The sequence below is a fragment of the Anser brachyrhynchus genome, assembly GCF_964034855.1.
Source record: "Anser brachyrhynchus genome assembly, chromosome: 6".
NCBI lineage: Eukaryota > Metazoa > Chordata > Aves > Anseriformes > Anatidae > Anser > Anser brachyrhynchus.
In genome coordinates, this window is record NC_137700.1 from 22,873,492 (window position 1) to 22,897,432 (window position 23,941).

The 23,941-nt window shown below is 42.9% G+C and overlaps 1 protein-coding gene across 6 annotated transcripts in view; it reads right to left on the reverse strand.

The window, feature by feature from the left end:
• Positions 1-23,941, reverse strand: part of PRKG1 (protein kinase cGMP-dependent 1) — a 466,811-nt gene that overhangs the window by 286,122 nt on the left and 156,748 nt on the right. For 5 of the 6 annotated variants that reach the window (XM_080598462.1, XM_080598463.1, XM_080598461.1 and 2 more), the window contains one exon: positions 22,688-22,801. In XM_080598462.1, coding sequence (XP_080454588.1) covers positions 22,688-22,801 — 114 coding nt within the window. Of the gene's footprint in view, positions 1-22,687; positions 22,802-23,941 lie in introns of those variants that run through there. The other variant, XM_080598469.1, reaches the window with a different exon arrangement.

A 23,941-nucleotide genomic window follows, 5' to 3' on the forward strand; every position in this document is an offset into this window, starting at 1 on the left:
CGCATTCGTGCTACAGAAATCATACAAATGAAATCATTTGTTTAATTACATTTCATCTGCAATTTCAATGATAGAATTCATTGTCTTCTCAAATACCATTTCTCTTACAGAAGCTCATGGCTGCAAATAAAAACATAATCTAAGCTCTGTGCTGCGAAACTTGCTTAGTATTACTCTTCAACATAACTACCAGAATGTCACAGAGGTAGTAAAAAGTGGTGTATTTAGTTTGCTCAGCGCATTATGCAATTTTTCTTTTGGAATAATTAGATTTATTTATTTTTTTAAATTAAACCACACTTACAGGGGAGTTTTCTTTGAGGTAGTATTCCCAAAAGGCAAAGCTGCCTTTCTGTTTAAAGCAAAAACCTATGACCACTGACTCATCCATGCTTGTCCCTGGCACTTTAGTGAATGGCATCAAGGAGATATTTGCCCCAAAATATACGTAATCGGTTCTCCTATTGCACTTCTTTCATTTAAAAAATGTTCATATTCTATGTATAGGAAATATCTTACTCATCTACTTCATGGAAAATAAGTAAGAAAGCAAAGACCCCTCCCCACCACCACCTTCCACCAAGATACAAGGTCATTTTTGTTTTCCAAAAAAAAGTAGCACGACTGAACAGCCAACTTACAAAGTCAAGTTCTGAGAAGCTGGGAAATCCCCATACTGTGGTTTTTCTGCAGCAGCGCATCTCCCTTTACAGGCAGATGGAGCAGAACCTTTAGCTTCAGGATCACGAGAGATTTTCATTCCCTGAGCATTGCACGTAACCACTGGGACGAGAATGCCCATCCCAGGAGGTCACACCTGCACCCTGAAGGCTGAAATGGGAGAGCAAACTCGGAGTGTTTTTTTTCAATTGGTATTAACTAAAACAAGGATTTATTTGGCTTTCCACTTGCTCGTTCATCTTCTCTACGACATAAACCACAGATTACTTTTGCTATGTGATATGTGAGATATAAACAGAAACGCGTGTGCCTGCACTGAGACTGCTTTAGGCCTTCCTGCAGATTAGTTTTTGGTAATCACCGCAGTAGAAGGGATTATACAAGGTTTCCGTTTTTGTTACGCAAATCTCCAGGATGATTTTGCATGATAACATGCTTCATATAATAAATAAGATTTCTGAAGTCTCATAATGGATGTGGATAGCCAGGCAGTACTGAAGCTGAATTTATTTTCAAATATTCAGCTTGAGTGACTTTAGTAACCATTCTTGGTAAAACCACCTTGTGCAACACAACCAAACCAACACAACAAAAGTCGCAATGCCCCAAAAGCAGAAAGCTCTCCTCCTCGCCCAGCTTCCTTCCCTCAGCGAGAAGGCTGCCTGCTTTAGAACAAGCATGGTCAGAGCTGGCCATGAGCTAAGAGCATGTCTGCTCCTTAATCCTCTTCTTCTTCAGCACAGAACACACAAGAAAGCTGTGTAGCCAGTGCTGCCTGTCTGCAATGGAAATGCTTTGGGCAATGCAAAATCTCCTGACCAGAGGCTTGTTGCCGATCTAAAGCCTGTTATAGCTGGAAACAAATTTTTGAGGAATTCTCCTTGTTACATTGATTTTTCTTTATTTTTGTCTCCCTTGGCTGTAGATTATATACTGTAATATAAGACAGTGATGGTTGCTGTAATGAATCTGTCTGGGTTTCATTTTCATTATATATGAAACAAAAAGAGTGTACAGATTTTTAGAAGTGGCAAAATTTTATTAGTAATATGAATATTTGCTTCTTTTTTTTTTTCCCAAAGGAAACTTTCTGCACTTTTTTCTGGTGTTTCAGAGACACTACATACACCTTCCAAGTTCTAAACATCTCTAAATAGGGATGGGACATCGAAAACATTCCATATATGCTTTATCTTCCCAAGCTGCCTACAGGCACCAAACCAAAACAAAAATATCATATTTTAAAAGTATTCTGCTTTGTATAACCACATTTATTTGAGCTATTTAGAAACAGTTCCCTTGGGTGAGCAATATTTTAAAACTCACGTCAACTGAAGAATATTCTCAGTCTAATTATAAAAACTAATTAAAAAGCAATACGAGCAAAAGAAGACACTAACATGAAGTTTTATCTGTCTATAGGTGGGTTGGGAAGTTAAATTCAATTACCTATTTCTGAGTAGCACAGATTAACAGAGGGATCAGCACAACTAATGAACTGCTTAATGAGCAGGATTAAGAACACTGAAGTCCAGAATGACAGCATCCGTGAAAAGAAAGAAGTCAGGTGAGCTAAGGACACTGAAAGGTACTAAATAAGAGTATAAACTTTTTCCTATTTTCACAGTGGCTTTGTATTCACAGCCTGAAGTGATCACATGCAGGTGGACGGAGCACGCTGGGCTTTTGCCACAGGCGAGGCACGGATCTATCAGCTGTTTCATGGTCTCCAGGTCTATTCCAGGTCTATTCCATGGTCTGCCACGGCTTGGATTAGCACGGATCATTGACGCACATAGGCCTCACCAGGGCATGATCAGGATCGGGCCCAGCGGCTGATTCTCCACCGCCAGGCCCGCGGTGTCCCTTTGGTCCCAGTGGGTGGCCAGGCACTGAAGAGCTGCAACGCCCAGCTGGGACACAAGACCAACACTGACTGCAGAAGAATTCTGCTCTCTATCATCTCTGTTGATGTTAACGTTACTGCAACGTCCCACTGGAGATATTTATCTGTGGCTGATAATTGGCATTTCCACATGTGCCAGTAAATGCACTGGGAATCACGCAGGCAGGGGCTGACCCTGAGTCCACCCCTCTCACTGCAAGAATTCACTGGGGGGACGTTGATCTCTGAAGAGTTTTAGGGTCACACTCCTAGCCAGGATTTGAGTTTCTTGTCTGCTACGCGCTAAGAAGGCACACAGTGCTTTGTAGTAACGCCCTTGCCCTGCTTACTCCCTAGCTCCTTGGTCTCTTGGGAAGCAGTCGTGCTACGTGGCCACAGGTCCAAGCAGCCCAGTTACCATTCCTGCCTTCGCATACACGTACCCCTAGCAGGAGGACAGGTAAAACTAACAATGAGAGTCAAGAAAATAACCACATTTCCACATACGTTTCCTTTGTAGCTTTGAAATCTGAACAAAACTTGGTAACATCAACCTCCTCGTCTTTTAAAGTGCCTATTCTTTTTAAAAGGACGGGATCCCCATCACACCAAGTCACCTTCATAAGCACTTGCTTTATGCCATTTCCTTGCTGATGCAATCACAGTAGATTAAAGTATTTCCCACCTTACTGCAGTGTCACATACAGCTGCAGCTTGCCACAGCACCCAGGCACACCAGCCAGCTGCATGAACTGAACCTCCCACCATGTGGAAAATCAACCGCCAGCCTTCAGATCCTCCAGCAAATAAAGAAGCTGCTAAAATGAACTGTAAAATACATAAGTAAATAAAGACAAGCAATCTCTCATAGTCAACAACATCTGTTGTAACAGTATCATGAGCTTCCAAGTTGGCCGTATCTCACTGGTTGCCTTTTACAACTAATATGTTAGCAACATAAAATCATCAAAATCACTCTGGGGTCTAAAAGTCAGTCAGGGTTCTTGCTCCTTTATGCATCACTGTCAGCAGCCTACTCTGCACAGAGCAGAAGTTGCTAAAAATACCTAGCTAGCCATCCCAAAACGAGCCACCCCAATAGTTTCAAAAGATACTAAACAAAACTCTGAAAACTTGTACAAGCCATCAAAATCAGCACACAGATTTGCATGTACACACAGAAAGCTGACCTGTTTAGAAGGCAGGTTCCCAACCATAGCATACTGAAAGCACGGAGAAAATTGATTCTTCCATTAATGGGATCATGCACATGATCATCCCTGCTCCTGCCTATGCTCTCGCATCCTCATTCTCTCAGCCTGTTTTCTCACAATACGCCATTTAAATTTCCGCAAATATATGATAAAGGCAGGTTTGCAAAATGGTAACCATTCGTGCCAGCACTTTAATACATTTTCTTTTGGATTGTTAGGATATATTTTAGAAAGAGAAAGCAAGTTATCCAATGCACGTGCACACTGAAATTAAACTAAAGGATGTTTTCATTCATTTTGTTTTATGGAATGGAATCGTTTAAATAGACTAACTTAGCCTGGAAGGGAACTCCATTGGTCTCTGGTCCAAGGCCCACCAGAGCAAGTCAATGTCACTCAGGTTTAGTATTTCTAGGGACAGGGAGCCCATCACCTTTCTGAGCCCAAGCACAGCACTACTCTTAATCGTATATATACACACAGGAGAGTCACCATCCAGAAAAGGACTTCTCTGCGTGCGCCTGTGCCCGCGTGGGTAGGACAGAGACCCCGGCACCCTGAAATGTGCCTCATCCTCCAACTGGTGCCGAGCACATACAGACAGCTCTGGTGGCAGCACTCTGCGGCACTTCACCGCTGAAACCTTCCTTCTTCGTGGCTTTATTTGCTTTCCCTGCTGCTTCTGCTCCTCTGTGTTCTTCCTTGACCTTACCAGTTTTGGGATCAGATCGCGTCACTTGCCATTTCTAACTCTTCATTTCAGGCTTTTATCAGGCGTTACTCTGCTCCCTGTGCATGTAGGTCCTGTATCAAAATAACTCTTACTGGGAAGTTTAATTATAGAAATTCAGTGTATGGTACTTGAGCACATTTCCTTGTTAAATTGTTATTATGTGCTAACATTTAATTCAAAATAAATTATAGCAACTCATATATTAATATAGCAACTCATATATTACTCATTCTGAACTTGTGTAGTAATCACCAGTAAATGCTGTTGCAGCATAGGAACTTGGTGTACCAATAAAATAACACTATGAAAATTGTGAATCAATTAGTATGTGCAGTCGTGTAAACAAATCCTGGTCTATATTCTGATTATTTAAATATTTTAAATATACTGCATTCATGCAATGCAATAATTGGCTGTGTTATGTTTTGAATTATGAAAACAAAATTGCTTTTGTGGAGCTGTTTCAAGCAGCTATTCAAAACAATTACAGAAATCAGTGAAAACAGCTTTTAGTAACAAAACTTAATGGAAAACATGGCTTTAACCAAACACATTGTAAAATCTTCACTATGCTATTTTGTGCAAGCCTTTTAGAGTTTACAGTTCCTTTCTCAATGTTTTAGTGCATTTCTTAATCGAAACATTTACAGATGAGCATGTGCAAATAAAAGTTTAAAGACAAGAAGAAAATATTTCTGTGGGAAATTATGTCAACTTAGAAAGCAGACTGCACAGTGAAATAAATGCTTGAGGTTTCAAATGCGATTGTTAGCTCATCGTTTGGCAAAATACAGGATCTGTAAGATCTGACCCACATTTTCCCATATTAGAGCATGCCAGGTTAGGCGACAGAGTGCAAATGAATCCAATTAACCCTTAGTGAGTTAGTGCCAGAAATCTCTGGTGAGTGGCAGAGAAGTGGGAGGAGACGAGACAGCAGCTGGCCATCCCCAGCATCTCACCCCAACCTGACGGCACTTTGGAAGCAGAGGATCAGAGCAGTATGCGACCAGCTCTATCTGACATGTTACAGGCCAAAGCACATGCTGGTGTGTGCAAGAGCCTGTGGCAAGCTTTAGGTCTCTTCCATGGCCTACCCGCACAGTCAAGCTCACCAGATATTTTAAAATGCTTTTTCCCCCTACATGCACCCCTCCTGTTCACAATGTAAACTTTATGTAGGTTTGGGAACTGTAGTAAGAAAAAATCATGAGAAACATTATTTAAGACTAGATGCAAAACTAAAATGTATTCACCAATTACCCATTGGTTTTGAAATGATTAATTGCACACACATTATGATCGGCTTTTAATGCCACTCAGAATAGGTTTCAAGAGAGCTGACAGACTCTAAACACGCCTTTCCCAATGGATCTCTGTCTACGGCTTCAGCTGGAAATCATGCCCTTGTTCTCCATGGCATGAACATTCAGAAAGCAGCCAGGACTAAATCTGGTAGCGTCTAAATGTAAGAAGGAAAGATGAATCCATCCCATGCCATTTTGCTCCGCACTGCAGTTGAGAATTGTAGCACAGGTATAGCTACAGGCAGTCAGCAAGTGCAGACGTGCTTTTTTCCCAGCTTGGGGTATCTTTGCTTCTCCATTAAACAGGCGTGTCTTAGAATATGAAAGTACTGGTGTTTGTAGCAAGCTGTAGTCAGACTACGGAGCTTTTGCTAAACTAACTGCAATAAAATTTGTGAGTACAAATGTCTTACAGCCTCTTGGACTCCGAAGTCTGAATTTATAGCAGTGTTTCATATAATGTTTCTCCACACAGAGGAAAAAACTAATTACTACCTTACTTTAACTTATAATTGTCATAAAATTAATGTACTTAGAGCAGGAGTGAACTTAGCCCAAGATGCAGTCCTAATTATCATGTTAGCCTTTAAGTAGTAACAATCTCTGCAGTGGTTAATAAAGGTTAATGTCTCTACTGTTGGAGAAATACTACATGGATCTGGATAAATACTTGGCGGAAAATAAGTTGTAGAAGCTGAGAAATAACTCCCCATTAAAACAAAATTCTCTACCAAAAGGTTTTCCTCAGGAGTGTTCAGAGAGGCTGACTCTTCATCTCTTTATGTCCTGGATAGAATATCCAAAATTTTAGGAAATGTTGAGCCAGGAATGTACTCACTCGTAAACAGCTCAGCTCTGGATGGACCAGATCCGTACATAGATACAGGTTTACGGAAAGAAGGACACTGTGCCTAAAGGTCGACTTCTGAGCAGCCCCATGAAAATGCAGAGACCTTCTCTATTCTGCTGGTTGCTCCCCCAGATGTCCTGCTAGAGATGGTTGCTAGGAAAAGGAAAGGTGTACAGATCTGCAGTATTTGCATCCCTTATTTCCTAAGGAAAAGTAACAGCTGCCTGGTTTTATTCGACTCGCATCAGTCGAAGCCAGACAACACAGTTTGCAGAAGGCTGTAGAAAGGCGTACCTCCTCAAATAACTCCGTGTGTCAGATTTTCATTTCGAGCACTGGAGAGCTATAGCACTGCATTACAATAAGAATTACAATAGTAATTAAATGACATTTACATTGTTCCACTTCTAAACACGCTGAGTTCAGAATCTGTGTGTTAATCGGCCGTACAAATCTGTCGCAGTGAATTAACTACAGCACAGAGAAAAGAAGCGATATGGAAAAGGAGTATTTCTTTCCACAAGGAATTATTTCCCAACTGATTTCTGCTCTTATGCCATTCAAGGACAAATTGAGATTAGAGAAAGTTGGTAACACTTTATCAGACTAAAAGCAAGCAAGGACTATTTTTAAACATGGTTTCATAACATTATTATTCATCTTTCAGAACCTAGCACGTACACACAGAGAAAAGATTAAATTTCCAAAATAAGCTGGAAAAAGAAGAGCCTTTCCTCCAAACCTCCCACCCTCCAAAAAAATCTCAGCGACTGGGGAGCAGGCTGTGCTCTCAGGCTCTATCCACTCTGTTGGCACAGTCCAGAGCTGAACTAGATTCACCAGTTTTACCCTTAAATTCAGGACACTCTTTACTGCCTTCGAACTGTGCATCTATACAGCAACTCAAGGATATTCAGAAAACCCTTCAGCCGTTTCACAGACTTCAAAACATACAGAATAAGCCACAGCCATTTTCTGTGGTCTCAAAAGCACTTAAAGCACAGCGCAGCACCGCGATGTACATGTTAATGTGATGTACAGACATCAGGGTGCCTGGGGTCAGCAGGGTGGGAAGGTGGAATGAGCTCAGTAACACTCAGCACCAACAGAGGGAGGTCGGGATAAATATTTTCTGTTGTCAAGTCTTTAAAGCATGCATATAAACAACATCAAGGGGCGATGCAGCCATGGGTTTTATTGCTATGACACTTGGTTTTGTAAGTATTTAGCAGGCATCCCAGTCACAAAGACCCACGCTTTTCTCCAGCCTCACCAGAGGAGAGCCTGAGTCGGCTCCTGCGAGGTTCGGCAGCTTGTTCTGGATGAGCACTGACAGAGATCCTGTGAGCAAACACGTCCACGCAGGGCCAGCTAGAGAAACACACATGTTCACCCATGTCTTTCCATTTAAAAGCCAGAAAGAACCAACAGCAGAGTGATGCCCGGAGTCACCCTGACCTTGATAACATCACCTGTTGCAATTGATGCACTGATGCGGCCTTTTATTTGCCAGAATAGAGCGGAGATCACAGTAACAAGGAAGCAGGAGTTGAACAACAGCTCTTGAATGCACCCTTCATCATCATCCTCTATTTCGAAGGGAAGGGAGAAGGATTTCTTTCAAACCACAGGAACGCCTACTGTAGCAGCAGCCAAACCCAGCAGGTCAGTGCATTTACCACCCTTCCATAGCACATAGGTGTTAGTACGTCTTTCTAGGCATTACAATGTTTGCCAAGTAACAATTAAAAATGGGACAATGCTTAAGTAAATATCAAAAATCCTTTGTGATTAATTTGAAGCAAATATTTGCACAGTGAAGAATGGCAGAAAATTTCCAGATCGAGCTTGAAGAATAATACTATTTGACTGCTCTACAATATTCGGTTCAAAATACTTCATTTTAAAATTGTCTTTTAGAAGCCTCCATTCAACAGACCGTATACATTTCCCTCTAATGAATAAAATGGACGTGCAAACACTATTGGACAGGTGTAACTACCCAATCACAATGTGACTGGATTACACATTATTACTAGTAAAATTTGCTAATGCCTCAGTATGGACAGCTTCCAGGAGAAGTTAATGGCAGATTAAAAGCCCTTCAATGGGCAGATTAAAAAAAGCAACCTCCAATGGCAGATGAAAACCCCTTTCTTTTGTCATCTCAAAGATGACACCAGCTAATGAAGGATTTGCCAGTAACTAAATTGTGATGGGAAACGTGCTATGACTGCGTAGGGGCACGGCGTTCCTCTGCTGCCCACCTTCTCCCTGCACAAAAACCCGTTAAGTCCTACCCGAACACTGCAGCACAGAATAAAGAGGATTTATGCACTTTTAACGTTTCTCCACTGCTACCCAGAGCAGTGCCGACTGCATTCCTCCTCTCCCACGCTTCTCATTCCCACGCGCTGCCCCCAGCTCCTGCCAGTAAAACTGTTTATGCAGCTGCACTGAAAAGTGGTCATTTAGGTTAAAAATAGCCCAAAGCTCTTTTGGGGGGTTTCTTTTGGATGTGTGGAGGGAGTTAATATTTAACCCGGATTACTGCCCAGTGCTGTTTCTGTCCCGCTGGCCACAGAGGTGTGCACCTGAGCACTGGGAGGTACCAAGAGCTGACAGCTGTGGATTTGGGGAGATTCTGGTTCATTTGGTCGAAAAGCTTCTTCCTCAGGAGGGTGGTGGGGCCCTGGGATGGGGCAGCAGGGAGATCTCCATCCTTTGGGGTTTCACGACCATTTTAAGCCGCTGAGGTCCCTTCCAACCAACTTGCGCACATCCTAGACCAAGGTGTCTGCACATCATGGAACCACTTTAGGTTCTCCAAAAGAGCCTTCACACCCAAAGCACGGCAGCCTTCACCTGCTTCACTCATTCAGCTAAATTTTCCTCAATTCCCCTTCCAGATGCTCCCTTTCACTGTTTCATGTGGGGGAACCATTATCTGTAGTGTAAACGATGTGTGGCCTCCACCCCAGGAGCACGCAGCATCTGCAGCACATCTCGGCATCTGGCACAGCAGCAAACTCCTCCCCGCTGCCGGGAATGGATAATGCTCCGTCATCTCTTCCGTTAAGTTTAACCAGCTTCCTGCATGGCACTTGTACAACTGGGAAGTCAGGACTGCCTGTCATAGAGGGCACAAAACACGCAACATCCCCATGGGAATGCTTTCTATTTTAGCCAACACAATTTTTAATACAGGAGCATCGACCTTGGAGCGTGCCATGGGCAGTGTCAGAAGCGATAGCAGCTGCAGACCAAATCGACAAGTGCCTGCGTCATCAGAAAAAGGGGAAAAAAAATGAAGTTCCCTTTACGATCACCTAGAAGCCAAGCTAATGGCTTGTAACGGTGCGATGATGCCTCCTCAAAGCGAGCATTTAAGACGCAATGAAAATGGGGCCATAAGTTGCTGCTGTGCAAGTCACTTAGAACAAGGGATTAGAGAAAACTTTTAGATCGATCACTTAAGTACCTTTATCCTTTCAAAAAACCTTCAAGTCCCGATTTGTTATCCAGTGTTTTCACACCAGGCCCTCTTCTGGGTGCCCGTGACTTGCCCCAGCTATGGATCTGGCCAGGCCATTGATGCATTTCCGCGGCTGGTGGCATTTCCCAAGCCTCTGGCTGCCAGTGTGCATCTATGTCCTATATACAAATACTGATCGGTGTGCTCATCCATGAGAAATAACACACACATACAGCGTGAGATCAGCAGACATTAGGCAAAATTTGCTCCCTACTTCAAGGGCTGAGCAAAGCCAGTGAGGCTTGAAAGCGCCTGAGCGGGCACGGAGGGATAGCTGCGAGCAGAGCAACGCTCCCTGACTTTGGATTACCATCGGGAGAGGCAGCGAAGGGCGAAACGAGACTCCTCCCTGGCCTGAAGCACCGAAGGAAGTTCAGCACAGCTATCCATATAGCTAACTGAACAGCAAGCCGGGGAACAGATGAGCGGTTACCCCAGGGCGAGGAGCTCCCATTCCAGCCCTTTTTCTGGCTGCACGACCTGGGAGGGTCCCCAGCAAAAGCTGCTGTGTGCCAGTGGCACAATGCGCCCGCCCTGAGGAGGTTTGCTGCCCAAGGACGACGCTCTCAGCCAGGGCCCATGGAAGAAAACCCAAGTTTAAAAGGCCGGGTGCTGAGCTGGGTGTTGGGCAAATTGAACAAACCATGATTCCCACCTTCTACTGCAGCTACAGAGGAAGCAGGCAGAGTGACACAAGAGCTGAGAGAAAACCCAAGAGACAATTCGACTGCCTTCTCAAAGATGGCAAGGATTTCTCTGTGTTTAGATGGCTGCATTTAGTCTTCAATGCCATCTGGGCTGCTCAGCTGGCTTCAGATGGCTCCGAGTTCAACTCAGTTCCCATAAAAACAGCAATTCAGGGTGTCCATTCCTTGTTATATGAAAATAAAAGACACAACTTTATCGTGGCACTTGAACTACCAGAGAACTACCAAAACATGATTCAGCTTCCTCACACGTTCCTTTTTCCTCCTGATAAATAAATAATATACTATTCACATCTCATTTTCCTCTCCTGTGCACTGGGCAGACGCTGAGGAGAGCAGACCTTCACCAGAGACCTATCAAACACTCATTACTTTTGAGCTCAGAAAGGCAGGGTTTTGCAAATACCTTAGGAGGAGTAAATACACTTGTAAGGGTCTGCTGTCTGGATGTTTTTTATTGCAGTCTAAAGGAAATGAAGTGTTCCTGGTCTGACTACACTCAGAGAGAAGACGCAGTTCATGAAATATAATGAATTTTTCAGTCCTGCAATACTGAGAATTTGGTTGCTTTCTTAATTAAAAAGTTTATCTGCCATTTTGTTGATCTATTGGGTATTCAACTGCTTTTAAACACTGGCACTTAAATAATACTAAATCCATCTTTGCCAGCAACCTTTAGAGCGGATAAGTGCAAGTAAATTACAGCCTTCTTCATAGCATGACAAACTGGAGTAAATATTGGTCACTAAAACTGCATCTAAGGTATCACAGCACACAGGAAGCTTACAATTTTTTTCCCCCCAGCTTAGCCCAGTTGTCACTAGTAAATGGATTTATGGTTAGAAGATTTATATAATAGAGACAATTTCAGTTGTTTTGTCACAGAGTATCTGCAGATGAGAAAGGACAGCAAGTTCGACGAGACAATACGCAGACCTGAAAAATGCAGTAGCAGTTTTCAGATCCTATGGAGATTTATTTTTCTTCAGGAACTATAACTAATGTGTCGCATTAATCGCTATTTTAAATTGACATATCACTGCATTTGTACATAGCTATGGTAGATGAAGGCTTACTAACATACAATTCTGGTTGCCCTTAACAGCTTTTTCTCAACTTTAAACATCTTCCCAACACGTGGTCCAAAAAATCCCACTTCAAACAGCGTCCATGAAACAGAACGGCTTGGCTGTGCAAGTGCAAAGGCAGTCACAGCAACACAAGCGTATCAAGAATAAAGAAGTGGTGCTGGACATTAAGTAATGAACGTATTTTTGTATTAACACAGACATTGTCTGCAAACATCCCCAGCTAGAGGGCTGCTGCTTGCTCCCTTTGACTTGCATTCATCCCAGATAGCAGATGAGGGAGACGGAGCCCTCACACATCAAGTCCCATCCATGCCCTGAAAACCTTTCCAGGACCTTTGCGCCCACAAAAGATGTCACCAGGGCCATCAGAGAAAGGTCTGCTCAAAAAAACAGCCTCAGTGCTGCCTATGCATTTGCTTTAGAGACCGTTTCCTGGCAATGGGCCCCACAATAATATACAGCAGCATCAGTCTCATCAAGCTGAACAGCATTTTAAACCAAGACAAGTTGAATGTTCATGCACTGCCATTAAAAGGATGCAGAGAATACAGCCCTCATAAGCAAGGTGCTAGCCTGAAGCCCATACCCTGGCAGTCAGATCCCTGACGGAGTTGATCACAAGATTCCAGCAGAGATAACCCACACCTGTCATTTATTCAATGCACCATCAGGTGCTGTCTCCATAAATACCTTCTACCTTATATCCACTGCAGGGAGGTAGAAAGTTTTTCTCCTGGTTCTCTTGATTTGATAAACTAGTGCTTCACTACCACTAGCCAGCTGATAATTTAGCAAAGCTTAAAAGGAAGAAGAAAAGAAAAAGGATTTGCAGCTGTTCCTACCTGTTCCTTAGTGCTGTTTCAAGAATTCAATTTTGTGTGGCTTATGTTCCCTGAATAGAAAGTTGCAAACAATTTGTATGCTGTTGGCTCAATCGATTATTTTGGAAAATGCTGAGAAGTTGGGCTGTAATGTCAGCCCCCAAAATGAGCATCCTATTGTATAGAAGGACACCAACCTGGCTCCAAAAATTCACAATTCCTGGAGGTAAATCAGCAATCACAGATGGTGAATTGCAACAAAAATCTACAAGCAAAGCCGGCAGTGTAGTAGATAGACATGTTTCCTTCCGTCTCTATTTTGTTTTTCCATGTATTAACTACAACCTCAAACACTATGTAATACAGCACATGGCAGAGCCATCTGCTACGCCAACACCTCTTACTCTGAAAACACCCAGGCAATGAAGACGAAAGTGCAGACCACTTCCAGAAAGAGCCACCTACTTCCCACCAGCAACTTTCGGCAGCTTTGTCAGTCACAACAAACTCCACAATCCCTCCTGTTTTCCCACGGGAGCCACTTTCCATCCCCTCATGGGCTGTCTGCTTCTCTCGTGCATGTCCCTGGCTCGCAGGGCTGCCCACTGACCTGACAGGAAGGTGCCTTCCTCCAGCACCGTGCTGTTACAGGGAGCCCTGCTTTACTCCATGCTATGCAACAGCTAAAAATGAAAGCAAAAATAAGGAAAAATAGCTAGCATTATATTTGGGAGTATGTAAGAGAAGAATACTTGCAGTTTCAGTGTTTGCACGAATTTTTTTCATTGCAGGGTCTAAATTTTGGCTTTGGACAGGCGCCAAGCAGGAGTGCTGCTCGCTGTCTCTAGGCTGAAGTGGACAAGCCACTCGTTGTGAAGCCATACACGACAACAAGCAGTGCCAATCTGTCAACAAACGCATCCTTATGTGCTGTTTAAATGCCTGTAGAGATCTATCGGTGACCTTTAACCATGTGGAGAATAAGCATACTGCTCGTGTCGTGCGGCATGCTAATCCTGCCCTGCCCGGGCAGGGGAACGTGCTCAGCACAGGGATGGAGCACCACGGCTCAAGATCCAGAAGCACATCTACCGAGACAGCAGGATGAGGGGAGGGAAGACAAACTTCTTCCTGCTAAACAGCTGTCCAGAGAGGCGTGAAAGAAGGCTTCAAGCTCATTTCAAGATAATTGTTTACGGAGTCAAACCGCTTGCCTGCGGACACGCAGGGAGAAGAGGAGTGTTCATAGCCAGAAGATGAGGGTATCACTTGCCTTATGCCAGTCCTAGAAGCACTTGCATATTCTACCTACAGTTTATTAATCTAAATTAATTAAAAATGAAGAAGGACAGCTTCCATATTGTTATTTGCAACTTTTCTCATGTAAATTATGCTAACAGCCCACACTGAGGTGGTCTGTTGCTAGAGTATCTCCTCAGCTGTTAACATGGACAACATGTGGAAGCCGTAGATTCTTCTGTAGTTATTTTATTTTAGACTCAGAAACCTTACAGAAGCTAACAAATTTACCATAAGTTCTTCGGGTGCAAATACGGAAGACTAAGTAAGGGAGAAAGAGTTCAAATTTAAAAGATACCAAAACATAGCAGACAGAAATACTTATTGTTGATCTCATATTTGTCAGAGCAAAAAAAAGGTCTTTCAATACCAGAAGAATTAAAAAAATCCTTCCAATTCACTTGCAGTGAACAATGGAAACAGTTTTATTGAAAGTGATGGACTTTTAATGGAGGGAAGCACAAATCCTCCAGTACAGAAAGGTGTACTCAAATCTTTAAAATTAATCCACTGTAAATCAGAAAGAAACACTAAATTATGGAGGCTAAAAGTATCTTTAAAACTATGCGTTCACAGATATCAAGAAAGGTAGCACGGAGTAATTTCCTCTTATCAAGCATCTCCTAAAGTGGTTTTAGAGAACAAAAGGGGGGGCTTGCTTTGGTTCTGAAACACAAATTGTTCATTTCTGTGCCTGTCTTAGTACCAAGCAGCTCATTCTCTTCATTAGTGCCAGAAAACAGTCTGGAATAAGAAACTTTTGTATATTGGTGCGTCAAAACCAGACTCTGTGCAGTCTGTTGTGTTTCAGTCTGAGAAAAGACCATGTATTGTTGAGCTCATAAATTAATATAAACTGCAAATACTATTATTGCATTCCCTTGTTTATCAAACTCTGCTCAAAGCAAAGGCTTACTATCATTAGAGAAGTTCAGTCATCCCATTTATCAGAACTGCTCTAGCCTGATTTCATGCATCAGTAATGTTTTCGGAGACATGAATAAAAGGGGATGGAAAGGAAGCTCTTGTGAAGTAATTATTTTACAGCTGCTGCTAGCTACTTCTTCAAGGATTGCATGGAGAAAGTCATAATCCACTTATAGATGTGTTTAACTGTGTTTGTTTCTCAGATTATCCAACTCTGTAATTAAAACAACATGAAAAATACCAACAAAATAATTTTCAGGAGTATTTAAATACAACTCAACTGCTTCTTTTCAACTGAACGATGATCATCCCTCCACATCAGGCACAACGAATATTGTTTTTTCATGAGCACTGGCAAATACTACTACATAGTTTTTAAACCTGGACTTACAGTGAATCTTTTTCCTGTAATAAGATGATTTCCTGTAATAAGATCATTTCATTCTATTGAATTTTACATAGTTTTATACATCTGATGGAGAGGAAAGTGATTCTCTGCAACATGTCAGGCACAGGATACGATGCCAGACTGTGAGACTAAGTTGGGGTACCTGGATGCTGCTGGTCAGCACCTTTTGAGCATCCACAGTCCTCCCAAGGCATCGCCCAGGGATGAGCGGCATGGCTGAGGATCTCGAGGGGAATGGTGGCTCCTGTAGGGCAGCAGGACACCTGCCCGTGCACCCCTCAGCCCCAGCTCACCGCACACGAGCTCTGCCATGTAGCCTTCAAACTGCACTGAGTTTCTAAGTCTCAACATGCTGCAGGAGCTGCTGTCAGCAGCACTTTTGGTGAAAGCACTTCAAGAATGTTCCTGGTGAGAACAGCTTTATACGCCTTTAGTTCTCCAGCTACTCAATAAAGCCAGCATTCAATTTTCTCCATGTTCCATTGTGCAAACCTAGCCACAACGAGTTTGCAAGTCCCATTCCTCAGGGTGTCTCCTAAGTTAAACTGCCTGTGAGCTTTCCAGGCACTGCTTTATATTAGCTTTCCTAAAGCCTACAAGTAGGTGCTGAAGAGCGAACTGAGACTAAAACCTTCAGTCTATTCTACAGTTAACTAGGAAGTTACCAAAATAAGAAAACAGAGATTCATTCAGGCACTTAGGATGCTGCTGCACTTGTTTCCTGCCCTCCTTGCAGGACAGTGCCATGTACATACCACCTGAAACTCTGTACTGAAGAAGGCTGCAGAAATTTTGTTTCATACGCTGCCTATACAAGCAATCAACCATGCTTCAGCATCCTCTTCCACTCCTGCCTCCAAGACATTGTAATGTCTTCACTGAGCAGAACATCTCAACTGGCTAAAAAGTCCTCACTGCTTTGCTCTCTCTGATCTAATGAGCTCTGTGAGCAAAGACAATGACTCACATCAGTGCCTCTCCCCCAAAGTACCTGCAGGTGATCTAATAAAGGTAATGGCAGAATTAAAGCTAGAAAAAGGACTGCAGGGAAAAAGCTGGGTACTGGGCAAGCACTGTGACAAAGCTAATACAGAATAAGTTTAATGGGGAAAAAAAAAAAAGGTAAATAAACAATTCAGTTTAAAAAAGGAGAGAGAGAGAGTGAGAGGGAGAGAGAGAGAAAGAAAGAGAGAGAGAGACAACCACAACAAAACTGACAAATGAACAATTCCAGTCAAATGAGCCACAGGAAAGGATGTAAGGAAAAGAAAAAACTACCATGCATAACTTTCCATCCCAAAAAGACTTCGAAGATGCCAAAGATGCCAACAGCAGGCAAACTAAAGAAACCGTAATGTTAATGGCAAAAAAAAAAAAGTTTCTTCTAATTAAAGGCACTAATTAAAAAACTCAAACAGAAAATACAGATTTTCTCAAGTACAAAGGCAGCACACACACACCCCCCAGAAGAAGAGCAAGAAGCGAGCAGAAGCGAGCAAGCACTAGGGACTTCTTGTTTATAGCAGCAGCTGAAACCAAAGGAGGGAAAGTCTGCCGCGCAAATCGCCAGAGGCAGTGGCAGTGCCCTGCAAGGCAGCCAAGCCACGTCGCAGAAGCACCCGTCTCGTCCACCTTTGCTCAGGTTGCAGCTGCTCCACGTGCAGGCACTGAAGCACAGTATCCTCGGCATCAATACGTGGATCCAGTAAAACGCAAAGGAGAAAGCATTTCTTTAGAGTGACATAAAATATTGTCAGAAATTGCACTTTCCTTGCAAATCAGTCATTTTTTTTATTTCAGTCTTGTGATTCTTAGGAACTGGATAAATGAGGCTTTGCTTTCCTTCAGACCTTGTAGGGCACAAACAATGAAATGGGGAAAAATAACATAGAATTAAACTTTTCAAATGTTGGGTCATGGTGTTTAAAGTCAGAAGAAGAAACTAACTTCCCTCCTGTGTTATTTGCAGGGTTGGAAACTGTAAGTTATGGCAGAAAGCATCTATTTCCCAGACAGGGTTGTTAGCTTTCTATACCAAAGACTTTTCAGTGGTGAAAGCCTGAGTCAAAAAGATGTTCCAATGGATACTGCTGTTCAAACTCCTGAAGTGATAAGGATCAAAACCTCCTGCCAAAAATCCTGAAATAATCATCAAAAGCCACTATTTACATAGTTGTGGGAAGAAAGAAAAGGCCACACGCAGAAATGGAAGAAACAAAGTACATGCAACCCAGTTCTGCAAGCTCATGAGCTCTTCTAAAGGCAGGCTGCTCCGTGGCCCCATTGTCTCCGGTTTGCACAACCTGGGAGAGAGACCAGACAGCTTTTAACCAAGCGGCTGAACATCTAAAATCAACCTTTGCCTTCCAACATCCTTGTTTTGAGAAGATCAGAGCAAACTTTACACGAGCTCCTCTGACTGTTGGAGGAGAATATCTGAACATCCTTTCGAAGGTTTTTAATGAGTCTCTGCAGTTTTAATTGGCCACTGGCACACTGTTGCCTGAGTTTTCCTTGCAAATTGTCACCATTACCAAGCTCCTTTTAAGTCAGAGTATTTTCTGGGGCTGCAGCTAGCAAGCGAGCCAGCATTTCCATAGGACTCCATTAAAAACACAGTGGTGGAGAACTCAAACTCATCCGAGCTTGGCGACAAAATTTACAAACTCCTTCAGCAATCACACTGCATGGCAGTGAGCTTTGCACAATTAGCACTGCTGATAAGCAGAAAAGGCTTGAGCAACTCTTGTTTGAGGACACACTGCTGGTGTTACCAGACCAAAAAAAAAAAAAAAAAAAGATTTACATAATTTACAGTTTATCAACTTTAGCTTGTGCTTTCCTTTTTTGCCCAAGTTGTTTCACTAAAAACATAGGCTGGTGCCAAGCTGCATACAACTCCACTGAAACCGGCTGTCCTGCAGCGAGCTGGCTTTGTGAGGGGTTCGTTTTGATATTTTTTCAGGGGGAGAACTGAAATTCAGATGCTAAAGCCACCTCCCAAATAAATATCACACCCTTAGGTGCAGGAATCCACTCCTTTCACAAAATCAGGGTTCCCCCAAACTGCCTGCCAAAACAGCGTGCAATTCTATTCATCAGATTATTCAGAGTGAAAACGACTGCAGAGGATTAGTATCTTGGAAGAATTTCCACTTACTACACAGATCTTTTGTGTAATCCAATGAAGAATTAACAAGTTTTGTATACAGCCCCACCTGTTGGGTTGGATTTTCTGCCTTTTTGTTTCTTTCTGACTTATCAGGCAGCCCCTTCTACCATCCGTGTTAGTAATGAACAAAATCGAATTTAAATTCTAATAAAGCTTTTTGCTTCTTTCAGGCTCATGTGATAACATGCTTGGAGATGCTGTTTGCTTGGCAACAAGCAAGATAAAATCCTTCTTTTCTTAGGTCTCTTGGCAAACAGGAAAGACTCCTAATTAAAGGGAATTGCAATTGAGCAGAGTGGCTGCAGGACAGCCAAAGCGGATGGTCACCAGAGCCTCCCCCCGTCCTGTCCTGTCACATCACTGAAAACTCGGTGACACCTCTACTATTTTGCTTCCTCAAAGAGATGATGATAGCAATTTGAGATATATAGGTAAACAGGCACACTTGGAAGATGCTACTCTCTCAGGAGACTAGACACATCATTTTAGCATGCCATCCTTAATAATGAGTGGGATTTCCTTTCTCTTATTCTAATGGACTAAAATAAATAAAATTATTCGTTGGCATTAGGGAGGGAAGTCTGATTCTGCTTTAAATTGCAAGTAGCCTCAAGTTTTGCATGTAGGCAATGGATAATGAACACAGATCCAGGAGAAATGTAGCTGCTGATTTGGATTTCGCTGCGTACATGAGAGAAGCAGATTTGCGAACAGCAGCACTCTGGAAAGCCATGACAATGACACACTTGGAGCGTCAGCCTGAACAGTCTCCAGATAAAAAAATATCGTAATAATCTTTCTCTAATATCTGGAAATGAAAAGCAAAATCTTCACAACAACTGAGAAAATGTGCTCTGAAGCACCTTGTCCAAAGGCCCTGGTGCTCTTAGACCCCAACCTGCTTTTACCTACGACTGTAGTAACAACTGAGAAAATACTGTCAGAATTATCTTAGGGCAGCCTTTCAAAAGACCTGGGTTGTCTCATTAAAGAGGTCATAATGAACCAGAAGGAGTCAGATCAGCATAATTATAACTTAACTTCTTCTGAAGCGTTTTCGGAAAGCGAAGGACTTCCTGTAGGGATTTATCCCTTTAAGGCTGCAAGCTCCTACAGAGCAAGCAGCAGCTGAGGAGCCCGTGCAGACTACTGCAGTGAGTAATGACACTAAAAACTTTATTATTTACCAAGCCCAAGCACGAGCACACACACAAACAAATTGCAGCACGAGATGTCAGCACGGCTGACACATCTTTACAGCCCAAAGGCACTGCTGAGCTTCACACCCCCATAACGCATCCCTCATTCAAGTCTTTGCTGCAACTTCATTTTTTAAGAAGAAATACTTAATGCCCTTGTAATGAAGTACTGGCAGGCACATCAAAAAGCACTTCTGACATCAGAGGTAATGGAAATCTATCTGCTGAAAATTGGGAAGCCCTGACTTAAAGTGTTTCTGTAAATGAAAGTTGTATGATGCCCCTTGACACATCTTCCCCATCGTCAGCATCACTGTTGACTGGGTGTCTGTTTTCATTACAATCATCAATTGTTCATTTCTCCTGAAATAAACCTTGTAATGATCAAAGTTATCATCAGACTTAATGGAATATTTGCTAGCATTCGCCTTTCTGGAGGCTTATGACATTTATTTATCATTTAGCCAAAAGAACAAACAGATGTTTGAAGCCGTTTATTAGCAGCATCAGCAACAATTTAAGTCAATAATGTGCCCTAAACTGATCCACACGCCTCAGAGACCTGGCTCTGTTCGGTTAGGTCTAGCTGAAACAGTTCCCAAAAGCCGAGCTGTAACCTTGCGTGCCACTGCACCTGAAAGGAAAAAGCTGATTACAACCACGACTGCTACCTACTTGTGCAATAACGAGAGAGAAACCACCTAAAAACCACTTGCTGGCATCAGAAAGGAGATTACAAAAGCCCGCCAGCTGCTGGCGGAAGAAGGTGCATAATTACCATAATTTTACGATGCTAATGGGAAAGGAGCAGAGTAAAACAACAAATGCAGGCACCTCCTTCTCAATGGAAGATCTCTCCAAGGGTGGTTATAATAGCAGCCTTACTACTGCCCGCAGTTGAACAATGGAAAAAAGAGGGATTTAGTAAAAGTAAGCACCAAAAGGCAATCTGGAAGTCTGCTCAAGAGAGGGACATGCAGAACATTACGAAGCCAGTAACAGCAAAGCTGGCAGTAAAAACAGCCGCCAGTATTATATCCTATTAGACTGACTTGTACGAACACGTTGAGAAGGGGCACTGCACAAAAAATGGTGTGACTGCATGATGGTATAGTGCTCGTGGTACCAGAGGATCCAGTCCCTTTCAGTTCTGTTCTTCTAAGGGGAAATACATGAGGATCCACTCCTGTCCCTTCCTAGGGATCGATCATCTCCCCTGTTTCTCTCTGCTCTTTCCAGCTTCCTGTATTACCACAAAAACCTGCAGCTTGGCTGAATTCATCGCAATCACCAACCCTCCAAACCTTAACTTGGACAGCAATACAGCCTATATGACTACATGGAGAACACACTGACGGGACAGGAGGCACGGGGAAATAGGGTGGATCAACACCTGCTTCCCATTCACACCCATGGTACGTGGCAGGAGACCAAGCATCGCATTGGGGAGCAGCCCAGCACAAGGCCCGAATCATTCCCAAGGTCTCCGAGGCCTGGGGCTCGGCACAACCCGTGCATTAAGCACATTTGCTCCATCATTTGGGATTACGGATTACTGCAAGGCATAAACCGTGCTGCCAATGAACTGACTAAGGGTTAGCCAAGCGTCTACCTGCAATAAACAGTACTTGCAAAAAGGCAAGGCTTACACAGGCAAAAACAAGAGTACATCAGACAGATTCTTAAGGATTAAGGATAGCATCCCGTTATCTTTTCTTGTTTTGACACTTCTGTCCATTGCTCCTCTTTCTTCCTTCTCCTTTTGAAGTAAAAATTACACATTTTTGAAAGACTCTCTTCTGAACAGGAACTCACATGCTTCATTGTTTTCATACCATTTTTTTTTGTCTCTGTATTACTCACATGATCTATCCCACCTGTATCCTAACTCTTCCCCTACAGAACTATATTCTATCTCTCATAAAACCCCACTGCTTAAGATTTCATCTTGAGCTCTTATCCCCAAGATCAAAAATTCTCAACTATAATAAATGAAAACACATTTATGGCATACATAGTAATGCGATTTTCCTCTATTTATCGTGCAACCCAAGCTTTGCCCAGAACACTCATAAAAGAAACCAGATTACAGGAGAAGAGCCAAAGACTTAGAGCAAGGGACCAGTGCCACCCGGGTTTTTTTGTTTTTGTTTTTTCCAATTCTGTCTGCTTAATCAGTTTAGGGGGAAAACAATGACTTGTCCTGAAAAAATACGTAAACTTTACTTCCAGTTTCCCTTGAATACTTACGCTTACAGGGGTAAGAAGTGCTCTTAAAAGCAACAGTCATATCCTGAGATTGGGCTGCATCCTACTCTGCACCATACACCATCACAGTGCAGGGAAACCTTTTACCCATAGCCTGTTTCTGTCCATCCACAAGGTTTGAAATAAGAGTGTACGTGTAGGAGGACAGGAGTGCAGCAGCAGGACCAAAAAAACTCAGTCATGCTTCTGCCCTCTTAGAAACTCATACAAGTTTCCAAGATCTGTGACCTTGTGGTAGGACAGCTCCTATCCTGTACCTTGTCCTGATCCTCACTGTAGGCATCACTGCCGTATTGACAGCGGGGGTATTGGCTGCAGACTCCTCTGCATACGGCAGCATCAACCACTGCATTAACACAGGAGGTGCCCTACAGGAACAAACCTCAGTGAAAGAACCCGGCAAAGCGTTTCTTTTCTATCTTCTTCCCGCTCACAGTGGCTAAATGCAATGCTGTAATCCATGCCACAGAGAGTGTAATTAAGAAAGCTGAACATTGAAAAGAGGTTGCAGCTCCAAAGGGAAGATGAGAAGCCTGCTTCCCAAGGAAATACCAAGTCATTCAACATCAAAGTTCAAAAATGATCTTACTTTTGACAGTTGCTGTCCGGGTGCAATTGTAGAGAATGGCTAACTCCCCAAATACCTTGCCAGGTCCCATGGTGCACAGCTTCACGCCTTCTTTTGTCACTTCAACCTTCCCATCTGCAAGGGAACAAACAAGAAGAGCACTTTAAATAGGAAATTTCCTTCAGACTTGTTTTAAAATTTATTTAATTATACTGTGAATACAAATACAAGACTCATACAACTTGAAAACAAATTAAACTCACATATAAACTCACAAAAGCTGTAAAAAACCTTGCATATATAAGCTTTCAACACTTGAGTTTTCTTAGTGGAGTGTCTGTCAGACAATACTTTGCAGTATACTAAGCTCATTGTGAACTTTGCTTCATATATTACACTTTCAGTTGAAATTTTCTCCATTTCTTGTATTAAAAAAGGAAAAAATTTAGGTCTGTAACACCACACGTGAAAACCATGGAGCAATTTTGCTCATTTTCACCAAGAAACTAATCCCCAAGAACACTCATCCATGAATAACGCAGCTATTATCTAAAGGAAAATTACTATGACCCATGGCCATTATTTAATTCGCATCCTACTGAACCTTTCCTTTTTGAACATTTCACCTCAGAAGAGCAAGTCTGTTTTATCTGCTCACCAATACCACGCGGAGGGGAGACGTGCGAGGGGGATTTAAAAGCAGAGGTTGAATGGGAAGAAAGCAGCTCAGGGCCAATTTGTGGTTTTCAAAGGACATTTGAGGAAGAAGCGCCAGGAGAAGGGAACGCCATGAAAACAGCCCCGCCATCGCCTTTGTGCGTGCATGGGCGATAGGACAACGAGCAAGCAGAGCACACGCATGGGTTATCATGCCTATGAGCACCATCTAGGCTGTAACAAAACAGTGCAAGACAGAAAAATGAGAATTCCTGTACAAAGCCTCTCCTCTCCCCAAACTGGGAAGAAGGTCGTTAAGGGATCCTGCTAGTTCTCACTGCTACAGCAGCCCCTAGCACATCACTGAGCGGCATGCAAGGGGTCTGTACTCAGCAAGCGGGGAGCTCAGAGCCCTCTGGGTCCAGCGGAGCACCTGTATTTATATTGTAGAGACCAAAGGTGGCCAGGAACACCTGCGAAAATATATTGCTCCAGTTTGCTATGGGGCTGCGTGGCTCTGCCTCCAGCCGAGGGAATCTGGAGGTACTCATCACGGGAAAGAAACAACTTCTATATAATTTATATACTCTAAAATACAATCCTGGCAGCTCTCATACC